The 22,043-nt window shown below is 38.9% G+C and overlaps 1 protein-coding gene across 2 annotated transcripts in view; it reads left to right on the forward strand.

Moving 5' to 3' along the window:
* The window catches only part of SLC9A7 (solute carrier family 9 member A7), a 52,594-nt gene extending 36,244 nt beyond the window's left edge, over nucleotides 1–16,350 (forward strand). The window contains exons 13-17 of one of the 2 annotated variants that reach the window (XM_087938426.1): nucleotides 5,254–5,313; nucleotides 8,015–8,078; nucleotides 10,110–10,192; nucleotides 10,940–11,045; nucleotides 14,455–16,350. In XM_087938426.1, the coding sequence (XP_087794552.1) occupies nucleotides 5,254–5,313; nucleotides 8,015–8,078; nucleotides 10,110–10,192; nucleotides 10,940–11,045; nucleotides 14,455–14,697 (556 nt within the window). In that variant the 3' untranslated portion in view covers nucleotides 14,698–16,350. The remainder of the gene's footprint in view (nucleotides 1–5,253; nucleotides 5,314–8,014; nucleotides 8,079–10,109; nucleotides 10,193–10,939; nucleotides 11,046–14,454) is intronic. The other variant, XM_087938427.1, reaches the window with a different exon arrangement.
* The last annotated feature ends 5,693 nt before the right edge of the window (nucleotides 16,351–22,043 follow it).

Consider the following 22,043-nt stretch of genomic DNA (forward strand, 5'->3'; position numbering starts at 1 on the left):
ATGGACAACTCTAAAAGGAAGAGGGGAAGAAGAGGAGGGATCATAATAGTATTAGTTGTTTAGAATTTGAGGCACTGGATTTAGTCAAATTAGAGGATACAGGTAGTCCTTAACCTATGACCACAATTGAGCCCAAAATGTATGCTGCTAAGTGAGAAATTTGTAAAGTGAGTTTTGCTCCGTTTTGTGACTTTTCTTGCCACATTTATCAAGTGAATCACTGAAGTTGTTAAATTAGTAACAAGGTTGTTAAGTGAATCTGGCTGATTTTTTTAAAAAAATAATGGAAGCATTATGCCTGGATATTCAAAGGATGCAGCAGAAAGAGATAAAGGGTAAAGCAGAAGGAACAATTAGCCTGTGCAAAAATGCTAGAAAGACATTTATGATTCCAAAAGAGAAACTTAAAAGAATCACCCAAAAATCAATAAATGATGAAATTCTAAAAAGACTGAGAGATGATGGATAGAGAGATAACTATTGAAAACCAATAGAAATAAGTGGAAAGTTTAAATTGGGAAAATAGTAGCACAGATATATAATAGAATTTATTATAACCATAAATATATTAAGACTAGGAGGTGGAAGATTAGGACTAGGTATATTTAAATGTATTATTATGGGGTGCATATACAGGATGCAAAAATATATTGGAAAATATAGTTTTCAAGGACTATAAATTCAGGGGATTTAGAGATATTATTTTGGAATTGATTAAATCTTATTGGCTACTGGTTTTATTGGTGTTTATAGAAAATTGAGATATTGAAAATGTGGTGGAATACTGAGTGATATTTATAATATTAAAATATTAGTGACTTAATAGGGATTAATAAGTATACTGTATGAAGAAATGTTATTGATATTTATATATATATTTGGAGGAAGTGATAAAAAATCATAAAGAAGGCATAGTATTGTTTAAAAATAATGAGGTAAATATAGAAGAACCCCAACAAATGGGGAAAATAAAGAAATAAGTATAAATTGGGAAAATAATAGAATATATATTGATACATAAAAGAATATATTATTATAATGAGCAAGGTCAGAAGTTGGAAAATAAAAATTTTGTATGTAATTGTATTATTACTGTGAGCACTGGGTGAAAAAAGATTGTTAAAGAAAACCTGCAAATAAAACATATACCAAAAGAAAGAAAGAAAGAAAGAAAGAAAGAAAGAAAGAAAGAAAGAAAGAAAGAAAGAAAGAAAGAGGATTATGTGAGCCCGGCAGAAATATGAACCGACTGTCAAGCATCTAATGTAAATAATGTGACCATGGGGATGCTGCAGCAGTCATAAGTGTGAAAAATGAGCATAAGTCACTTTTTTCAGTGCCATTGTAACTTCGAATGGACACTAAATGAACTGCTATAAGTCAAGGACTACATGTATTCTCTCTGCAGTTGAAGAATATTCTAGTTGAGGTTAATAATACTGTACTTTGGTAGAGTAAGAAACATAGCCATTACTAATCTTGCTTGTCTTTAGATGCAATTTACCTATCTCTTCCCACTTATGACTATAACCATGTTGCTTGTATCTTTACAATTTATATTGTTTTATTCGTTTCCCTAGTATGTTTTGATTGCGTATTAGTAACCTATGTATGATTTGATTGCTTATAGTAACCTATGACTATTATTAAGTGTTGCATTTAATGATTCTTGATGAATGTATTTTATTTTTTCTTATTAAAAATTCTATTCTATTCTATTCTATGAGCAGAGGAGGAATTCTGTTTAACTGAACTTATAATTAGAGTATAAGGTGTGATGTACATTTGAGGATAAAACAAAGGATAATATTTCCAAGTGAAAAGTTATATGCATAGCACATTTACTTGGAAATCTGATATGGTCATTTGTCATCAAGCGATCTCCTAATACAATTTTTGTGTTCCCCTTATTCAGTTAGATATCCTTAGCCAGTATTAATGTCCTGCACAATTTTTGGCTTAACTGCTTTGAAGATTTCTTAAATGTTCTTCATGAGTAAATGCTTGAAAAGAAGGAGCCCATGTTACAACCCAGTTCATTACATTTAAGTCATGCATAAACATGAGCATTTAGCTGATAACCGCCTTTAGTAAAAAATAGTGCTTGAATCAGGATATCCTAAACCACTATGATGCAGAAAAGAGCTGATCAGCTAGTTTTGCTTATAGTTCTGACAAAGGAAATGGATGCAGCAGCAAAAATGTTTTCCGTGACACAAAGTTTGTGCTTTAAAAATCAATAATTTGAAATGTCTTATCAGCAGAATGGTTTTTTGGTAATAGTATAGGATAGAGTTGACTAGTTTACAAAATATTACAATTTCAGATCATGGCTAAAGAACCAATGGTAGGCAAGAATTTATTGTGACTTACTGTGATTAACTATCCAGCTAGAGTATATAACATCATACTTTTGAAATTGATTTATAAACCCCGGTTAGTATGATTTAGAATCTGCATTGCGCAACCATAATTATTTATGTATTTATTTAAAACATTTATGTAGCTGCTCATCTTATACTAAATTCTGAGTGTCTTCCAATCAATTAGTATTAGTAAATACTTCATTTAACAAGTTATTAAAATTATGGCTACCTTTGTGCATGCTGCTAGAGACTGAAGTTTAGGCTCTAATTTTATGGCTTGAAAATACTGCATGTCTGAATTGAGTCACAGTTTCATATAGTTGACGCATCTGTTGCTAGCTCTTGGTTGAGTAATTTCCGAAAACTTCTGACAGCTGGAACTCTGAAACTGTTCAAGACAGCCTGGCAAGAATTATTCAGTCAGTGAAGATCTATAGGAAAAGCTTGATCCATATTTTGGAACATTTATGTAATAATTTTAAAACAAAACATTCCAGAATTTTAGTTATTTCTAAGACCTCAAGAATGGGATCTTGGATAGATGGTATAATGCCACTTAGGTTTTGCGTTGCCCAGGAACATTGGTCCAGAGTTTTGAAAATAAATACAACCTGTTAAATTTGCAGTATTTGTTTTCTGAGGTTTTCGCGGGTATTTGTATGTGGATCTTTGGTTATTCGAGTTTTCTCCCGCGGGTTTTCTCTCCTGCTGAACTCTTGTATCCTGAGTAATAAAAGTACCATGATGTTGCACTGCGTCCAAATATGCACCAGCTGCCACGTTATAATCAGTCTCTGGATTTTAATCAATAAAATGTAATTCTTAGATGAGGATCTGGCCTGAATGAAATAGAAAACTCTTTCCTGTGATGGTGCATTGCAGGTTTTCCTGACTTATAAGCACAATTGACCCTAAAGCTTCTGGTGCTAAGTGACTCAGTTGTTAAGTGAATTTTGTCCTATTTATGATGTTTCTTGCTACAGTTGTTAATAGAATAGAATAGAATTCTTTATTGGCCAAGTGTGGTTGGACACTCTGTGATGTCCCAGAGTGGGATACAAAACAGTCATAGAAAACAGGTGAAGCCCCTTTTATTCCTTTACTTTGCTTCCAAGCTCTGAATATTCTTGATGGAAGCCAAAAAACTCCCACACAAACAGTTACAAGAAGAAGGGAAAAAGCAACACAAACCAGGCAAGATAAGGGGTGGAGGATGTCCACAGATAACACACACTGAGAAGGACGCCAAACTCAGAGAGGAACCATAAACTAGAGATATTTCCACACTTTGTTTCCAGCGTTCACCTGTACGCAGGTCCGTTCACTTATCCAGTTGTCACAGCTGCAGCCCATGAAGAGGGCCAAGGCCGTCTCCTCCCAAGTAGACCACGTATCTTCCTTATCCTCTCCTCCCTGCATGCCCTAGGATGGATAGGGGATGGGCCTGGGTCCTCCTCTGACTGCTCAGCCGGCCTCTGCCCTTCCCTAGCCTCCTCCACAACCTCCGGAGCCACACTTGCACTTTCTATCGGCTGTTCCTCCTCTCCCTCAGAGTCAGTCTCCATCAGGGGCATGACACACACAAGGAATTTGTCTTGGTGCAAATACTCTCAGTATACATAAAAGAAAAGATACATTCATCAAGAATCATAAGGTACAACACTTAGTGATAGTCATGGGGTACACTAAGCAATCAAATCATACTAGGAAATCACTGCAGTTGTTAAGTGAATCACTGCAGTTGTTAAGTTACTAATCTGGTTGTTAAGTGAATTTTGCTTACCCATTTACTTTGTCAAAAAGTTGTAAAAGGTGATCGCATGACCCTGGGACACTAACCATAATAAATCTGAATTTTTATCATGTGGCCATGGGGATGCTGCAACAGTCATAACAGTGAAATACGGTTATAAGTCACTTTTTTCAGTACCGTAACTTTGGACAGTCACTAAATGAACTAACTGTTGTAAGTCAAGGACTACATGTATTTGAATGATCACATGAGGGTCCTTCAGCAGACCAAGCTGAAGCTTCCTCTCCAGGAAGTATCTATTGAATGACTGTTATAAACACAGTCAGATTTTTTAAAAGTTCACAGTTCAGTCTTCTTAGTATTGTAACGTTAAGGAGAAAACAGTAGAAAGTGCTTTGATGTTGGTCAAGCAGGCATCCAAAGGAAAGGGTTATTGGAGAAACAAACTAGAAAATCACAGAAGCAGAAAAACTCAGGAAAGTAGGTCGCCACTACAGGAAACAAGGATCTGGAAAGAAGATGGTTGCATTCCATAAAAGCATAAAGAGAAGGACAGAAGTGATTCTGAAAAGAGTAGTAACAATGAACCTAGGAATGAGAGGAGCGATGATGGGAAAACTCATTATAAGTACCTCTGATTAATTATTATAACAGGTTTTCTATATACACTTCAGCTCAAGTTTGTATTTTGTTTGCTTAGTAGGGTTGACAAAGGCTTGTAGTGTTTCATTATGTGGAAATTTGTAGACTTGAGGCAGGCGGTGATCAAGACTTCCAGCTTTTATCTCCATCCTTGTTTCTCCACATTCCATTGCAGCCAAAGTGGGTGGCAGGGAGAGGAGAAAACAAGTGAATGAACCCTGGTTATGGATCAAGGACACTTGAAAGGGAAGGTTTGCTTGGTGCCCTTAATTTCTTTTAATGATAATCATAATAATGCTTGTTAGTTTACCAAATTACTTAAGATTATCGTCTTTTTTCTTACTGTTCTTTTTGATTTTCAAAATCCAAATGCACTCCATTGATACTTTGTTTCGGGTAAAGCAGTCCTAGAAGAAACAACATAGAAAGGCAATTCCTTTTTCTCTTTTTAAAATGTATTAGTAAACCAATCCCATTTTTGTGCTATACTAGAGTCGGTGAATATATTCCATCGGTGGAAGAGATGAATGAAAGCCACTGGCTGTATTTCAGGTGACCAAACAGAATGACCTCTACCTGGTGCTTGGCTTTCTTCATTTTTCTAACCTCAAGCGTATGCATTCTTTGTCTGCTGTTGCATGTCTTTCTCTTAATACTGAAGAAGACTTTTTAACCATTCTTTGTTTTTCTGCAAATTTTGCTACATGTGAACTGGAAAAAAATACTATTGTCATTCTCCATGATGTTCTATCTAGCAACTGAAGAGTGCAGAAACTCACAAGCAACCATAAGTGTGTTAGGAGCTAACTCTTTTGTAAATCAGATTGCATTTATTATCCTGTCCCAAAACCCACTTCAACTTCTATTCTTCTAAATCCTGATGGGGTTGGGATTTTTTATATTTTTGGCGTGAAGAATTTATCCTTAAATAAACTAAGTCAATTTGTAGGTGGAAGTGAATATTCTAAAAAAAATGTTTGCCAGAAATAGATTTGGGAATAATAATAATTCAATTGGCAGCCAAAGGTTAAAAATACATAGATTGAATATTTAATTGGTTTTTGAATATCTTAATAACTAGATTTTTGGAAAATCTAAGTAATGTGAGACTGGTTTGGATTTTTCTGTGTCTGTTCATTTTTTTTTCTTTTGCATTAAATGCTGTAGTTATAGGTTAATATGGATGTCGTATTAAAATTTAAAACCCTGCCAAATATAAGGCTTTATTGTCTCCGTTTTGCTATCCTTGTGAGAAAAACATGAAATAACCAAGCTGTTTGAGCAAACTATAGTTTTGTACTGATTATAAATAACTATTATATAAATAAAAACATGGTTTGCTTGCCAGGCATCAGAGAATAGAGGTGGGAGTTTATGATTTTGGAAGGCTGTCTTCCAAATTTTTGCCAAGTATGTTTCACAAGCAGATGGAACAGAGAGAGAGCTCTCTCCGATTTGTATTGGGGAACACTCTCATTCAGATAACCTGGTTTGAATTATGGAGGATATTGTTACCGCTCAAAGTTTGGGTTTTGATGTACAAATATAACCAGAGTTTTATGGTCCTTGGTTATGATCTAAAAATAAAATCATATCTACCCAGAATCATTGTATGCAAGATGGGCAGCCAGTACATTTCATAATAAATAAAATTGCTAAAAGTATCTTGGAATTAGAATAGAAGCACAATAATACTTAACAATTCTGATCTTACCAGACACTTTCTGCTACTTTGCATCTTCCCCTGAGTAGCTGTACTTAAATATGAGTTAATAGATGTGGCTAGTTTAGGAGGCCCAAACTGTCAAGACCCTGGTTTGAAAAAGAGGGTGTGTTGTCTTTTTCTCTACTCCATGCACATAAACTGCAGTCTATCCTAGATTAAATTCCATTGCCTGCAGTTGTGTATAATAAAAAAAATCCTAACTGTTCCCTTGGACCTTTCCTGGTCAATACAGATTGCCACTCAAGGCTCCAAGAAGTAAATTGCCCCATACATCTCCATATCATGGCTGCAAATCAGATGAGAGTACCTTGCTCTTCAAAGCAGAACCACAGAGTTAACCTTGTGTTTAAGTTTCATGTTCAGTAATTTAGCTGAGTGGATGTGAAACAGAGGAAAGCTATATATGGATAAACTGAAAATATCCTTGTTCAAAAGAATTAGGACAGTAAAATTAATAAACAGAAAATCATGGTGGAAAGTTTTGTTTGTTTGTGATGAGTCATCAAGACCCAGAGGAATATAAGATATATTTTAAAATGTTCCACTGTATTATAAGTTAAAACAAAGAATCCTCTTTCACTTAAGAATGGTGTCAGCCATATTCCTTGCCTTTACATTTTCTTGGCAACAAATTTTCCTTGGGTTTGAACTTTTTGTTGGGTTCTAAACATCACTGATAGGGTGTGCTGGGGCTGCTGAGTTATCTTTTCATGCTTACAAGATTTCTACTTCCTTAAAAAAACTACTCGCTTATGGTGTATTTTCCTGCAGCGTTGACTGAACTGTTGGCTTTCTATGCAATCGGTTCTTCGGTCTTTATTTCACTTCTGATAACTGAATTCCTCAAAGAAGCCTCTACAGAATTAATGTAGTCACTAGAGATGTCCTGTCACATTCTTCTAAACTCTGGGGACTGATTTAGAACCAGGGTATAAATGCAAGAGATGGGGCGGGGGCTGAACAGGGTGAATTCAGTAGAGTGAACTTTAAGACCTGTGGACTTCAACTTTCAGAATTCCCCACCCAGCATGGAAAGTTGAAGTCCACAGGACTTAAAGTTGCCATGATTGGGCACCCCTGCCCTACAGTCTTTCAAGGCCAGATGACTCATTTCCTCAATTAATAGCAATAGTCATTAGAAATTAAAATCCAGATAGGTTCTCAGTTGAGGTGTCTCTTAACAAATTTGGTTGTCTTATTAAAATAGTGAGAAAGCTGATGAAACTTTCCGGGCCTGCAATAGTAAAACAAGCACTGCCTTCCTACACAATATTGATAGCTTCAGGTTTATGGAGTGGCATTTTACTGAGGTTGTTAAAATACACCATTATCCTGAAATTAGAGTATTAGAGTAGACGCACAGTAATATTTAACAATCATTATATTACCAGATACTTTCTGGTACTCTTTGCACTGTGTATACCTACACCATGCTACATCTTTTCCACTAGCCTGAAGCCCAATGGAAATAGTATTAATTCAGTTCATTACCTCATGCTCTTTGTTTCCTGATATTTATTTCTACAGAGTTGGAGTTGACCCAGATCAAGACCCTCCACCCAACAATGACAGTTTCCAAGTCTTACAAGGAGTAAGTAGTTAACTTTTTCAACAGGTCAGTGATGTTCCTATACAAGCATGTTTGAGCAGCATTCATAATCTACATCCCACCCATCCCCCAAAAAACTTGTGCTCAACTCATGGAGTTGTGAAATTCACAGGTAAGATTCAGCTTTGTATTACAATATACAGGCATCTATGGCACACCAAGTTCTTTGTTTGTTAGGAAGCTTTATATGTTTAACCTCCAATTTTGTTTCACCCTATACTTACATAGGGAAAGGAAGAGAATGAAGGAACAATCACATATTACCTTATTTTCTTTCATCTTTGCCCTCTACTGCTGTGCTTTCTCACCTTGTTCCCCCATGTGTATTTGATGTATTTCTGGCCAAAGAAGCTCCAATTTTGTCTTTATTTATTTTAGAAAATGTATATTGCTGCACATGGTGACTCAAGGCAGCTTACAAGAATATAAAAACCTCATATAAAAAACCAATAAAACTAATGAAAGAGAGAATCCTATAATACCCCTTCCTGGTAACAAACACATCACACGAGCATTCCTCAGGCCCGCTGTCAGAACCAAGTCTTCAGAAGAATGTTAAGAGGGGGGACCATTTTAATCTCTGGGGGAATTATGTTCCAGAGAGAGGGAGCTACCACGGAGAAGGCCCTTCTTCTGGGTCCCACTAGGTGTATCTCTCTAGGGGATGGGACTTGCAACATTCCTGGCCTCCCCACTCTGGTGGGTCAGATAGATGTGACCAGCAAGAGACGGTCCCTCAGATAACCTGGACTCAAGCCACGAAGGGCTTTAAAGGTGACAACCAGCACCTTGAATTGCACCCAGAAGCAAATTGGCAACTAATGCAACTCCCTCAGAAGAGGTGATACATGTGCACACTGAGGTCTGTACAAAACCATGGAGGCCGCTGCATTTTGCACCAACTGGAGCTTTTGGATGCTTTTCAAGGGAAGCCTCATATAGAGCATGTTGCAATAGTCAAGACGGGAAGTGACTAGGGCATGAGTGACTATGAATAGGGATTGTTGGTCCAGGAAAGGGCATAACTGGCACACAACCCACAGTATTCCTATATTTATGTTTTTAAAATTAGTTTTTACATATCAACACAGCTAAAGCTTAGTGTCCCACACTCCTGATGCCTGGCAGTCACCATATCCATTATTGCATTCACCAAGACATATGTGAAGAATTAACTTCTTAAAAGTTTGGAGGGAGAAATACAATGTTCCTTTTGAATAACCTTACTTTCTTTTTAGTTATCTCCTAGGAATCTTTCCTTTTTGTTATCTTCTGTTTTCAATTGCCCTGATTGAATCTTCTAATTATCAGCAATTGTCCAAGCTCATCTAAGGAAAGAAAATCATATAGCTAGTTGAATTATTTATTGATAATATTTATGTTTAAAGAGAAATTTCTCATCTGATCTTCTCTATAATCAGAATTCCATTTTGACAGTTTTTATGTTGTTTAGAGCTGAATAATTAGGATAAAAGGCAGGATGCTATCCTGATACTCATGCCCTAACTAGGAATAGTATGTTACTATACATCCTCCCTTTATGTCGTATGGAGGAACTCCATGTTTGTGAATAGTTGCCCTTGCTTCATGTAGCTCACATAGCTTAAGTAAACTTTTGATCCAATTGGTATATTTAGTAACTAGGTTCTGTATTCTGAAAATGTTCATAAAATGGACTCCAGGTTTTGTATAGATATGGTTACTTCATGTTCTTGTATCAGAAGCTAAACTGGCAAAATGGACACCCTCTTCCCCAAGATGTCCTTTATTTGTCTTTTTTGACCTTTTTCTGGCAAGATGGACACACTTCCAAACAAAATGCCTGGTTGTAGCCCTTCCCCAGTTTTATTTTCTAAACATGTCTGTGGGTGTTATGTTTCTTCCCCCTATGAGAAGAAAAAGTTTGCTGGAAAACTATTGCCATTGATCGGTTTTGTCTTGCGCATACTCAGGTTATATTATTCCTTTATTTGATAATGTTCTTTGCATAACAAAATGGTCTTTACTGCCTAGGATGGTCCAGATACTGAACGAACGAATCGGACAAAACAGGAAAGCGCATGGATCTTCAGGCTTTGGTACAGCTTTGACCACAAGTATCCTTTCCAGACTCTTAGTAGACAAAATTCTATGCAATACAAGAAGCAATTATAAAACTGCCAATCCTTGTCTGGTCTGAACAGGACACATCCAGTAAAAACATCTGTTAAATGAAATTTATATTATGCTCCAGAACAGAAATTAAGTAGCCAAATGAATCACATTTATTTTTAGCAAAAACCAATATGGCTCATCCCTCCAAAACAAGTGGTACAAGACAGAATACATGAAGAATTCCTGCTAAAGTAACTGAGCTGCAAGAAAAACATTCTGAATATGTTATTCTACATCTTTCAGATTCAGTTCAGAAACTTGGTCCAGGACACGATATGGTTGTTGACTGTACTTGAGTACATCACTGATGAATTTAACTGTTACACTCAGGGTGCCTATATTAAACTTGAAACTAAAATTTATTCATGGAGTTTGGTTTTTGAATAGTTTTCACAGATGGTTCCTTCACTAGTTTTACAGCTTGTTTTTATATTGGAGATAGCTAATGTGCTCCGAAGGCCTCTTTATTTAATTAGCTCTGTGATCTGGCTGATGGTTGATTACATTTTGTCCCATGAATTCTTCATTTTCCTTTTTCCTTACAATGCCTGATAGCTAGTGGATGGATCTATTCATAATTCATAGTTCAGTACAAGAATGGGCTGGAATTACTGCATCTATTAATGATATAGTTTGAACTATTTGCACATGGTTCCTTCATAGGTGTATTTTCCTTAATGAAATGGCAGATACCTCAAGCCCACTTTGACCCACAGTGGTCCACCTCTCACAACAACCCTTCCAGGTTGGTGTGGATTGATAGCTCGTTGTTTAACTAGTCCCCAGGTTTATGAGGTAAGTGCATTTTGTTGCCTACCAAACTCTTAAGTAACATCAGATTGGGGTGGGGAACGGAACAGAATGGGAAAAAAGGTAAACATTCTAGGAAATAACCATGCAATTTTAATACATTTTAATAACGTTTCCTTGCATATCTAGGCAGAAATGGGATGTATTTGAGATAGGCGAGGTGGAAAAACAGGCAAGATAAGGATTCCAAGTTCTTTATTCTAGGGTAGAAGAACAAATTTTAAAAGCCTATCAGAATTTCTCTCTCTCTATTTTATACCAAACAAAATCAAGGTGAGGTTGTTTTGAGGTTTTTTCCCCCGTCGTGTTTTCCTCCCTCTCAGGACTGAGTCATATTTTCAGAAACTCTTCTCCTCCCCTTAACAATTCACACATTCCTTTCCCACTTCCAAGGACTGGTCTACATTTCTTTCACACCAGGTCCCCCCATCAGAGTCATGCATGCATTTTGGCCTAGCTGCAAATGTATCTGCTTTGACGCAGAATAGGACATCAGTGTGGAAATTATGCATGGCTCCTCTAGTGTTGTTTAGTTATGGGAGTGCATAAGTCCAGTGTTGTTATTAGCAAATAGAACCAGATACTTCTCAAGTGAATTTAGGAGATCTTATCTGCAAGAATGCAAGGAATCGGAGAGGCCAGCCTCAGGTTATTTTTGGAACATTTTCAAGTCCCCTGGGATCCAGATGGATTGTTTTTCTTTCTGCCTCCAAAGAATGTTTTGGATTACTGGGACTCCATGCTAAGTTTTTACATGGGTTTTCTAGTTAAGGCAGTATAATATTGAATATGGAGATTAAGTGAAAAACACTTTTAGGAAAGTGGAAACTTCATAAAGAATGCAATTTTAGGTTTCCTCTTCATGCAAGCACATTGGGAAGAAGTGAGGAGAACAAATGTGATGTCCTTTTGGGGGAAACAAGGAAAGAATCTTTAGAGAATAATACAATGATACTTTTATTTCTTTTTTTTTTAACTGGGAGAGTTACAGCATAGAGCAGGAGGGTCAAACTGGATATTTTGGAGGGCCGGATCAGCATTGTAGTTCACCACCCTGGGCCTGGGGTGGGAGAAGGGATGGACACCTCCTGCAGCACCCTGCTGGCCAAGTGGGCAGGGCCCACTGCGAGGCCCGTTTTTGGCCTCCATGGTCTCCAGCAGCACTCTGCCAGCCAAAAATGGGCTGCTGCTGCAGGCCTGGAAGGCCAAAAACAAGCCATGCGGGGGCCTCATGGGGCTTCTGAGCAGTACATTTTTGGCTGGCAGAGTGCTTCTGGGGGCTGGGGAGGCTGAAAACGGGTCGCACCCCCCACCCCACAAATTAAGTCCCTTAAAGTCCAGCAAGTTTGCCTTTAAAGTCTAAATGCAGGCACAAGAGTGGACAGAAGTCCAAGAATCCAATGTCATTGCAGGGTCATCTGCCAATCCAGGTCCAGAATCACAGGGATGAGATTTTGAGTCAAGAGATAAGGCACACAGTATCTAGATCAACGAATGGTTGTGTCTAGCAGAGAGTCTTGAGCTTGCTGGACTTCTTAAATAGAAGCAACATCAGCGTTGCTCATCTGGAAGAACAACATTTCTTTTTGGCAAGGAGCCTTGCACAGCACCTTTGCTCTGCTCTGCTCTGTTCTCTGGAGTGCTTGCACGGGATGGGGTGACAGCTCAGAGTCCTCATCTTCTAAGATTGATTGCAGCTGTATCTCCTCCAGTAGCATAGCATTGTCTAATCCTCAGGCAGCAATTTGTCTGGCAGCTCAAGAAGTGAGTGTTTATTTTTGGTTTCCTCATCAGAGTCTGAGGTGACCACGCAGCAACCTCTTTTGCATTCCATTTAAGGAAATCCACACAAAATGTGGAATGCACTAATTTAGATATGCTAGTTTAGGAGATATTTCTGATTGCATCCCTCCAGTGACAATTTTGCATAAATTCTGTGCTGTTGTAAGCTGAACAAGGTAGACCAGACTAAGAAACCAATGCCATGTAGGACAAGACTTTTATCTAAACAGTTATGATATCAGAATCTCGCAAATTGGAATCTGCTTCCTCCAACGCTTACTTTAATTCCAGGGAGGCACTCTGAGATCTTTTCTCAACTTGTTTAACAGTTCCATCTATTCCCTCCCCATCCACTAAATAGAGATGTGTTGTCAATACTGTCAGCTCTTTGAGACAGTCCAAATCAGAAAATTAAAGTTTTGAATGCTAATAATATTTTTATTAGAAGACTGGAGAAGATTCTTGAAAGACTGAATGCACCTATTCCCTTTTCCCTTAACCTTTTCTTGGCCTTGCCTCAAGTTCCACTTATCTAACTACTGTTTTGATACTGTAATTTCTTTCTGTCCCTCAGGGTGATTTCCTAACTATTTTTATACCAACTTCTTTTTTTATTTAATAAAAGCCTCCTAGAGTTACATATGAATACGCATTTCTGGACAGATTTTTCCAGCAAAACTGGTTTTTATCCAAAGGTATTTTTTCCCCAAACACACAGCTGGAAACATCATTTATCCTGTGATTTCATCTATTACCTGAATAGTAATGTTCAAAGCAGGTCAGTACAAATCAGATTAGTTTGCTGAAACAAGGCTGAACAGATTATTGAAGTATACATATGGTATCCTCTACCATGCAGTAGAAGACAAGTATGATCACCTGTTGGTGAACACACCTCTAGTGCATGAGAATACCTGATTCATAGTATTTTGCAAAATAACTACAGGTAGTCCTTGATTTATGACCATTCATTTAAGTTATGGTGGCCTTGGAAAAAATTACTTATGAGCTGTCCTTGAAGCTACAACCATTGCACCACCTCTACTGCCCGGTGATCACTATTTGGGTGCTTGGCAACTGGTGCACATTTATGATGGTTGCAGTGTTTTGCAGTCCTATAATCATGATTTTTGATGGTCTCAGCTGGCTTTTGGCAAACAAAATCAATTTGGAAAGCCAGATCTGCTTAATGACCATGATGATTTGCTTAATGACCATGGCAAAAATGGTCATAAAATTGGGTCTGATCATGTGATGACTACTATAGAGCTAACTTCCCCTAGTTTTCTGAGCCAAAGGCAGGGAGGGAATAAGTGCATTCAGTCTTTCAAGAATCTTCTCCAATCTTCTAATAAAAATATTATTAGAATTCAAAACTTCGATTTCCTGATTTGGACTATCTCAAAGAGCTGACAGTATTGACAACACATCTCTATTTAGTGGATGGGTAGGGGATAGATGGAACTGTTAAGTAAGTATACTCCAAAGCTACCCCCAACACCTAGCCTCTTCCATATGAGGGTTGTAGCTCCACCAAATTTCTGACTGGTTCCATTAAGTTGCAATGGATATTTCTGCTGTTTCCTTAAAAACCTTCTTGAACACATTTCAGAACCAAGAACAGCTTAGAGACGAAGATTCCGATTTTATCTTGAATGACAGTGACTTGACACTGACCTACGGAGATACAACAATAACTGCTAATGGCTCCTCTAGTTCCCATGGTGCTGTTATCAACCTGGATGGCAGGAAGGTAAAAAGTAGCTCTGAAGAAGCCTTGGAAAATGATCTGGGAACAGAAGCACCTGAGGTGATGAACAGAGGAACTCGGCTTGTGTTTCCGATGGATGCATGAAGACTGCTTGGCATATGGAGCAGTAAAGGATAGGCCCAGTGCCCCCAAATCCACACTATCTGCAGGCCAGTTGTCAGTGGAGATGCTTAGCGAGTAAATTAATGTCTCTTGTACAATGTAAGTTTTTTAAAGTCTCAAGTTGCCCTTCCCCCCTCTCCTGTGTCTTTCTAAAGAAAATTTGAGATGCTGACAGTTTCTAAAATGGGGTGTGGAATGGAAAATGGCTAAGGCTGTCGTATTAGGGGAAAATGCAACCTTGAAACGAATGCAAAATGTCTTAGTTCCTCTAATTCTAAGCACTGTGGAAATATTAACCGTCCTGGCGGCTAAAATAATTCTGACCCACGGAAGGCCTTTTTGTCAGAAGTCTTTAGTCACTTTTGTCAGGGACAAAAGATGCAGTGTTGACTTATACTTGAGAAAAAAAGTAGTTGGAAGAAAGGACATAATTTCCATATGAACGTTTTTCTGGACTTGTTGCAAAAAAAAGAAGAAGAAAAAGTCCCTTCTCATTTCAAGAACATTTGTCTTAGTAAACTTTGACATTAAATTATTCTGTATCTGAACAAGGAAAGAAAAAAAAGCAATATATACATTGCTCTTTCGACAACTTTTTGAGACTTTCAGTGTGAGTCCTGTGGTTGCATCAGAAGCTGAGCTGTTGCTGTCTAAAATATGTTTTCTGCCTCGTGCCCTTAATATTCTCCAGTAGACATCTGTAGACAGTAACACTCTTCTATTACAAATGTGAAAAATATTGACTGGGTCTAGTGAAGTTACAAACTGATGTACAACTGCTGTACAAGAAGTATTGATAGAATCTGTCTCAGGCTATTGTAATCTTTCCCAGGCCGATGTCTTCCAGATGTGTTAAACTACCGCTATTAACATCCCCAATCTGCATGGCCAAGCTAGAGATAATTGGATTGGATAAAGCCATTTATTTGGATTTAAGCGGTGTGTCTTTCGTTTAACAGGAGAAGACTACTGTAAACTATACCTCTTTCTCTGATGTTTGCATCAGAACAAAAGGTGTAATTATAATCAGTTAGAAAGACAGTGTTGGCGTGTTTGTTCGTGGCATATGGCACTATGATCCTGATGTTTAAAAATGGCACAGTGCCTTTTATGTAATAAAAAGTATCATGTTGTGACCGAACTAGAGAGACCTTTTTTAAGGCAGTGTTTCTCAACCTTGGCAACTTTAAAATGTGTAGATTTCAACTCCCAGAATTCCCCACTCAGTGTGAAGTCCATGTATGTTAATATTATCAAGGTTGAGAAATGCTGGCCTAAGATATAGCAATGCTCATTTGCAAATAAGGCTTATGCAATTCTAATTATAAACGAGCATCTGCTTTCCATGGTATAATTTGGCAACTCTCTACAGCTTCCTTTGTCAGGAGGTTAGCTGTTAAAAAACAAGTTTAATAATACCATAGCATAATGATTCAACTCTGATGGGCACTATTTAAATGGGCTGCCCTGTAATTTAAAAATGCTTAGGAAAATAAAAATATGCTGTCACATTCTTGTATTTTTTGTTTCCTATTCTGAATACGTTTTTAATTCCTGTTTCATTTTTAGTCTGTTTGTGAACTGAAAACTACATTTGAACCTACCTATGTAATAAAGTCTGTTACTTTACCATGACTCTTATACTGTCACTGATCAATATTTAAGAAGATTCAACTTTTCAAAAAGTAATATTATTTTAAATTATCCTTTTCTATAGAAGTACATATAACTAGATTAGTTGTGGAGAAATCAGACACTTCAGTTTATGCTGAGTCTTTAATAATGTAGAGATTAAATGATTTTCATTTCGCAATTCATTTCACATATCTGATCCTATCAATTATCAGCCCTCCAAGGTAAATGAGACAGAAACAAGAGTAGATTAACTAATTGTACTAATTAATTAGTAGAACAGGTCCATGTGCCATAATAGCCCTCTTTTTCCAAGGAAATAGTTGCGAGTAAGTTTTATAGCAACAGAGTGAATGGTACCAAGTTCATGAAGCATAAATGGGAATCTACATTGATTAATATATCTTTACTATTTGCATTTTCTAACTAGAATTAAGAATGTATGATGGCATATAAGAATGACTTTGGGAGAAAGGAGGAAGAACTACAGCCTTAGACAACCATCATTTGGGATAGTGGTTCCCAAAGTGGGCGGTATTGCCCCCTGGGGGGGGGATGCCTTAGGCGGGTACTAAGAGGCAAAGGGGCTGGCAGGGGGGCGCTAAGAGGTGGCAGGGGGCATTCGAGGCACCGGCCCTGCAGGTTTACTCATTGACTGAAGCACTGCTCTGGAGCCGGTGCCTCGAATGCAAAAGCAGTGGCACATTCCATGCTGCCGCGGCCACATTTGACAAGCTGCCCCCCTGCCACATCTTAGGGATGCTAAGAGGCAGCAGGGGGGCATTCGAGGCACCAGCCGGCCCTGAAGGTTCACCCATTGACTAGCACCGCTCCGGAGCCAGCGCCTCCAATGCAGAAGCAGTGGCACGTTACGTGCCGCCGTGGCCACATTTGACAGGCCGCCCCTCTGCTGCCTCTTAGTGCCCTTCTGCCAGGCCCCTTTGGATGCTAAGAGGTGGCAGGGGGGCATTCAAGGCACCGGCTGGCCCTGCAGGTTCACCCATTGTCTAGCACTGCTCAGAGCCTGTGCCTCCAATGTGGAAGCGGTGGCACATAATGTGCCGCCACGGCCGTGTTCGACACACTGCCACTCTGCCACCTCTTAGTGTCCCCAAGGGGGCCGGCAGAGGGGCGTCAAGAGGTGGCAGGGGGTGTTCGAGGCACCCGGCAGCCCTGCAGGTTCACCCATTGAGGCACCAGCTCCGGAGCGGTGCTACAGTCAATGGGTGAACCTGCAGGGCCAGCACCTTGAATGCCCACCTGCTGCCTCTTAGCATCCCCAAGGGGGGCCAGTAGAGGGGTGCTAAGAGGCGGCAGGGGGATGGCGCATTGACCGCAGCTGCGGCGGCATGTAACGTGCCACCATTTCCGCATTGGAGGTGCCAGCTCAGGGGCGGTGCTAGTCAGTGTGTGAAACTGCAGGGCCAACCGGCACCTTGAATGCCCCCCTGCTGCCTCTTAGCACCCCTCTGCCAGCCCCCTTGGGGATGCTAAGAGGCAGCAGGGGGACATTCAAGGCGCCGCCCCTGCAGGCTCACCCCACTGACTGTTGTACCGCACCAGAACCGGGACCTTGAATGCGGCAGCACGTTGGGAAAAGCCGCCACCACTTTCCCAGAGTGCTGTCGCTGTCGCATTCTTTTTTTTTTTTTTGTAAATTTTATTTGGGTTTTCACAAAAACAAAATACAAATAAAACATCTTTTTTGAAAATAGCATGGTCCCAGGTTATCACTTCTTCATACAGACACAAAACTCAATTTCATGCTCATTTTTATATTCTATTCCATATCTTATTACCATTTTACATTTTCTACATAGTTTTTCCCCCCTCTTAATTTTCTCAACTTTGTTTTAATTATCTCATCTCAATTCAAATCATTACATTTATACTTTTGTCTGTCCTGTTCCAATTTCACATTATCTTTTCTTATTAAGCAAATTTTTCCCTGTAGTTACCAATTAGAGTATGACACCTTTATATCCTTTAATTTTATCCATTCAAACTCTTATTTAAGCTTCAATGTATACCTTTAAGATTATAGCATTCAATATAATACATAACTTCAAATTGAGTTCTGCTTGGTACATTCTTAAAATAGAGACTATATTCTTAAAAAGAAAAAAATTATATATATATGTAAATAAAACACACATTCCATTCCAATTCAATTCTATCATTAATATGCATTAAAATCTTAACAACTTTAACATTTCTTTTCAATTAAATATCATACTTCCTTGGGTACACTTATAAACTTTCCATAGTTAATTCTTTTTTTCTATATTTCTCACTTATATTTTTATAAATCATTACTAATAATTAAAAATGTTCCCTTTTAATTCTCTCAATCATTTAAATTCATTTATTTATTAACAAACATCCCACTACATTACAGTAAATATTTTATCCATCATCATATTTTCTAAAATTATTTTTATTTGTAATATAACAATACTATCTTATGTACCTTTGCAGAATCCTTTTTGCAATTAAATTTTCACCCATTATCTCTAAACAAGCTTATGGTTACAATCCTTATATCTTTTCTCTGTTTCTCGATTTCTTGTTTCTGTTTTTTACAACTTCTTTTCCTTGCCTTCTTCCCCCTCTTCTTCTCCCTCCCCTTTTTATCCCCTCATGTCTCTACTTCTAACTCTCTCATCTGTAATCCCCTCTTCTGTTGCTTTCTAATATTATACTTATCTTTCAAATTGTTCTTCTTTTGGGTTGTTTTTTCTAGTCTTAAACCTTTCACTCTCTTTCTCCCTTTTCTTTTTCCCCCCCACTTAAAATTATTTGATCATTAAAGATGGCTTCTTCTTTGTCCCAATCTGCTTGTTCTGCAAGCGTTTCTTGTTGCTTCTCATAGTTCCAGATCTCCATTTCTAAGAATAGAAACACGAAGCCAAAAGAACTTCTTCCTTCTTGTGCATCTTCTTTCCAGTTTTCAAGTTCTGTTTTCAGTTCTTCTAAGAGTGATACCATTTTAAAAACTTTTAAACAACCACTCAGTTAATTTTAGTCATCTAGATGCAAAAACCAAAAATCACCAAATAATCCAAGGCTGTTTCTACTTGCTTCTTTTTTCCACTTTCTCTTCCTGGGGTTCTATTATTTTGTTACCAAGTTTCAATTAAAATGTATCTTTGAGGAATCTTGTCAAAATTTCACTGTAAGTTCTTTTTAATTACAGTTCCATTCCTTCATTCCAGGCAGTCTCCTCCATTTTTCCAGATCCTGCCCTTTTATTCTTTTTTTTTCTCCTTTCCTGCTTTTAAAAACTTTTAAATGTCCAGAAATCTTTATTATCCCTTTGACTTTTATTTTCAGCTTAGATGCCTATTAATGTCCAAGTGGATTTTTTTTTCAATTTCTTGCTTAGGCCTCTTAGCTATTAATATAAGGAAGGGAAGGAAAAAAACCCTAATTGTTTCCCTTCTCTCTCTCCTTCGCAGCTTCAAAATCTTTGGGAACAATGTTGTTAAGTTTAAATTCCAGGGTACCTTATTTGTTGCTTTTGCTGTTTGACCTGGTCAACCAAAACTTTCTCTTCTTATCTTCCTCCTGCACATTCTTTTCTGGTCGAGTTCTTCTTTTGTGGTGGCCATTTCTGCCCACCGCTACAACCGCCTTCGGGAAACGGAGTAATGGCCAGCTGTGGAGGAGAGATGCGGCTCTCCTCAACCCTGCAGGCAGTCTCCCGGCTCTTCACCATCTTTACGGGTTGGCTTAGCCTCGAAACTAGCTGGCTTGGGGCGCTTCAGTGGCGAGCACGGATCGAAGCCTCGGAGAGACGAGGTTTCGGTCTGTCGCTGAAGCAGCTCAAACCGGAAGCCCGCCACTGTCGCATTCTGTCTGTCCAGCCGTCCGTCCATCCATCCATCCATCCATCCAAAAGGTCTGTTTGCCTGTCTGCCTTCCTGCCTACCTACCTACCAATAAAGATCTATCTACCTACCTACATATCTACCTATCCATACATCCGTCCAAAAGGTCTGTCTTCCTGCCTGCTTGCCTGCTTGCCTGCCTATCTATCCATACATTCATCCAAAAGATCTGCCTGCCTGCCTACCACCTACCTACCTACCTATCTGTCCATCTGTCTGTCTGTCTGTCCGTCCATCCGTCTGTCTGTCTACCAAAATATCTATCTGCCTGCCTGTCTCTCTGTCTGTCTGTCTCTGTCTCTCTCTCTTTATCCATCCATCCATCCATCCATGTTCAAAGCGCTGGCCCCACAGGCACATCGGGAAACTAGAAAAAAGCCAGTCTGGGAGGGAGGGAGGGAGGGAAGGAGTGAGGGAAGGAGCGAGACAGAGAGAAAGAGAGAGAGACCTGATGCATCAGATTGAATGAAGCCTATTTTATACTGAGGCCCTTTTCCACATTGAAACCTCTTTGCCAGCACATTGAAACCTCTTTGGCTTCTATTAAAGGTTTTGTGAATGAAACATGGTCAAGACTATCAGGAAGCTCTCACATTTTGTTGAGGCTTTAAACAGGATCCATTGGACCAGATCTCCACCCTAAAAATTACTTTTCCCCAATGTATTACAGTGCCAATTTTGAAGAAGGTAAAACCAAAATGTACTGGTAAATTATGAGAACACACACACACACACACACACACACACACACACACACACACCCTGCTAACCCTGCTGGAGCAGGTGATCAGACTAGAACAGATATCTCATCTTTCTCCTCCCTCCCTCCTTTATGTCTTTTTCTTTCTGTCCCTTCCTTCCATCCCCCCTTCTTTGTCTGTCCCTTTTTCTTTCTTTCCCTTTTCTCTTTCTTTTCTTTCTCTCTTTCTCTTTCTTTTCTCTCTCTCTTTCCCTCTCCCAGGCTCACCCCTTTAGATCAGGGGTCGCCAAACTTTTGGACCTCAGGGACCACCAAACTCATAATTTTAAATCCCAGAGACCACTAATATGAATTTTGACTGACGGTGGCTTTCTGGCGTTGGTGTGGGGGAGAGAGAGAGATCTGATCCAACCTCTTTCTCTCCCTCTCTCTCACACACACAGGCAGGGGTGTAATTTAGACCCCTGATCTAAAGTCAAAACTCCAAAAACAAGTTAAGTAGCTCTGGGGAGGCCAGTCATAAATTAGAACACTTGCTAAACAACCGGCCATTAAGCGAGGACCACTTGTATTTGGTTTGCCAGTCACCTGGCCATGCCCACCCAGTCATGTGACCAGCAAGCCACACTCTCAGATTAGGCCACACCCACAGAAATTTGAATCCCACCTCTGGGTGGGGGGCACCAAGGATGAATTTGTAGCACCAAGGGGGCGGTGGACTTAAAAAGTTTGGGAACCACTGATTTAAAAGATATCCCAGCACCCAGAAAGAAAGAGGATGTGGGAAATATTTCAGAAGAAATCATCCTATTTTTCTGGAAAGTAAAAGTAAGGGCAGGGAGAACCTACCCTTTTTACACTTGTTTTTAAACTTGTAAGATTCTGTTAATGTAATCTTACAATAAAGTAGTGTTAGTACCTAGGATTTTCTTGTCTGCCACAAAGGACTAACAGCAGAGATACTAGGATACAATTAGGATAAAGGTTGCTTTGACTTCCAGTGGAGGCACAGCACGGTAGACATGTCTACCTTGGAGAATGGAGATGACCACAGCAAAAACCAAAGAATCAGTGAATAGACTGGTTCCTCAGATCCTCACTGGACA

This window comes from Pseudonaja textilis, chromosome 8 (genome assembly GCF_049901715.1).
Source record: "Pseudonaja textilis isolate UNSWEBS1 chromosome 8, rPseTex1.2, whole genome shotgun sequence".
NCBI classification, from domain to species: Eukaryota; Metazoa; Chordata; class Lepidosauria; order Squamata; family Elapidae; genus Pseudonaja; species Pseudonaja textilis.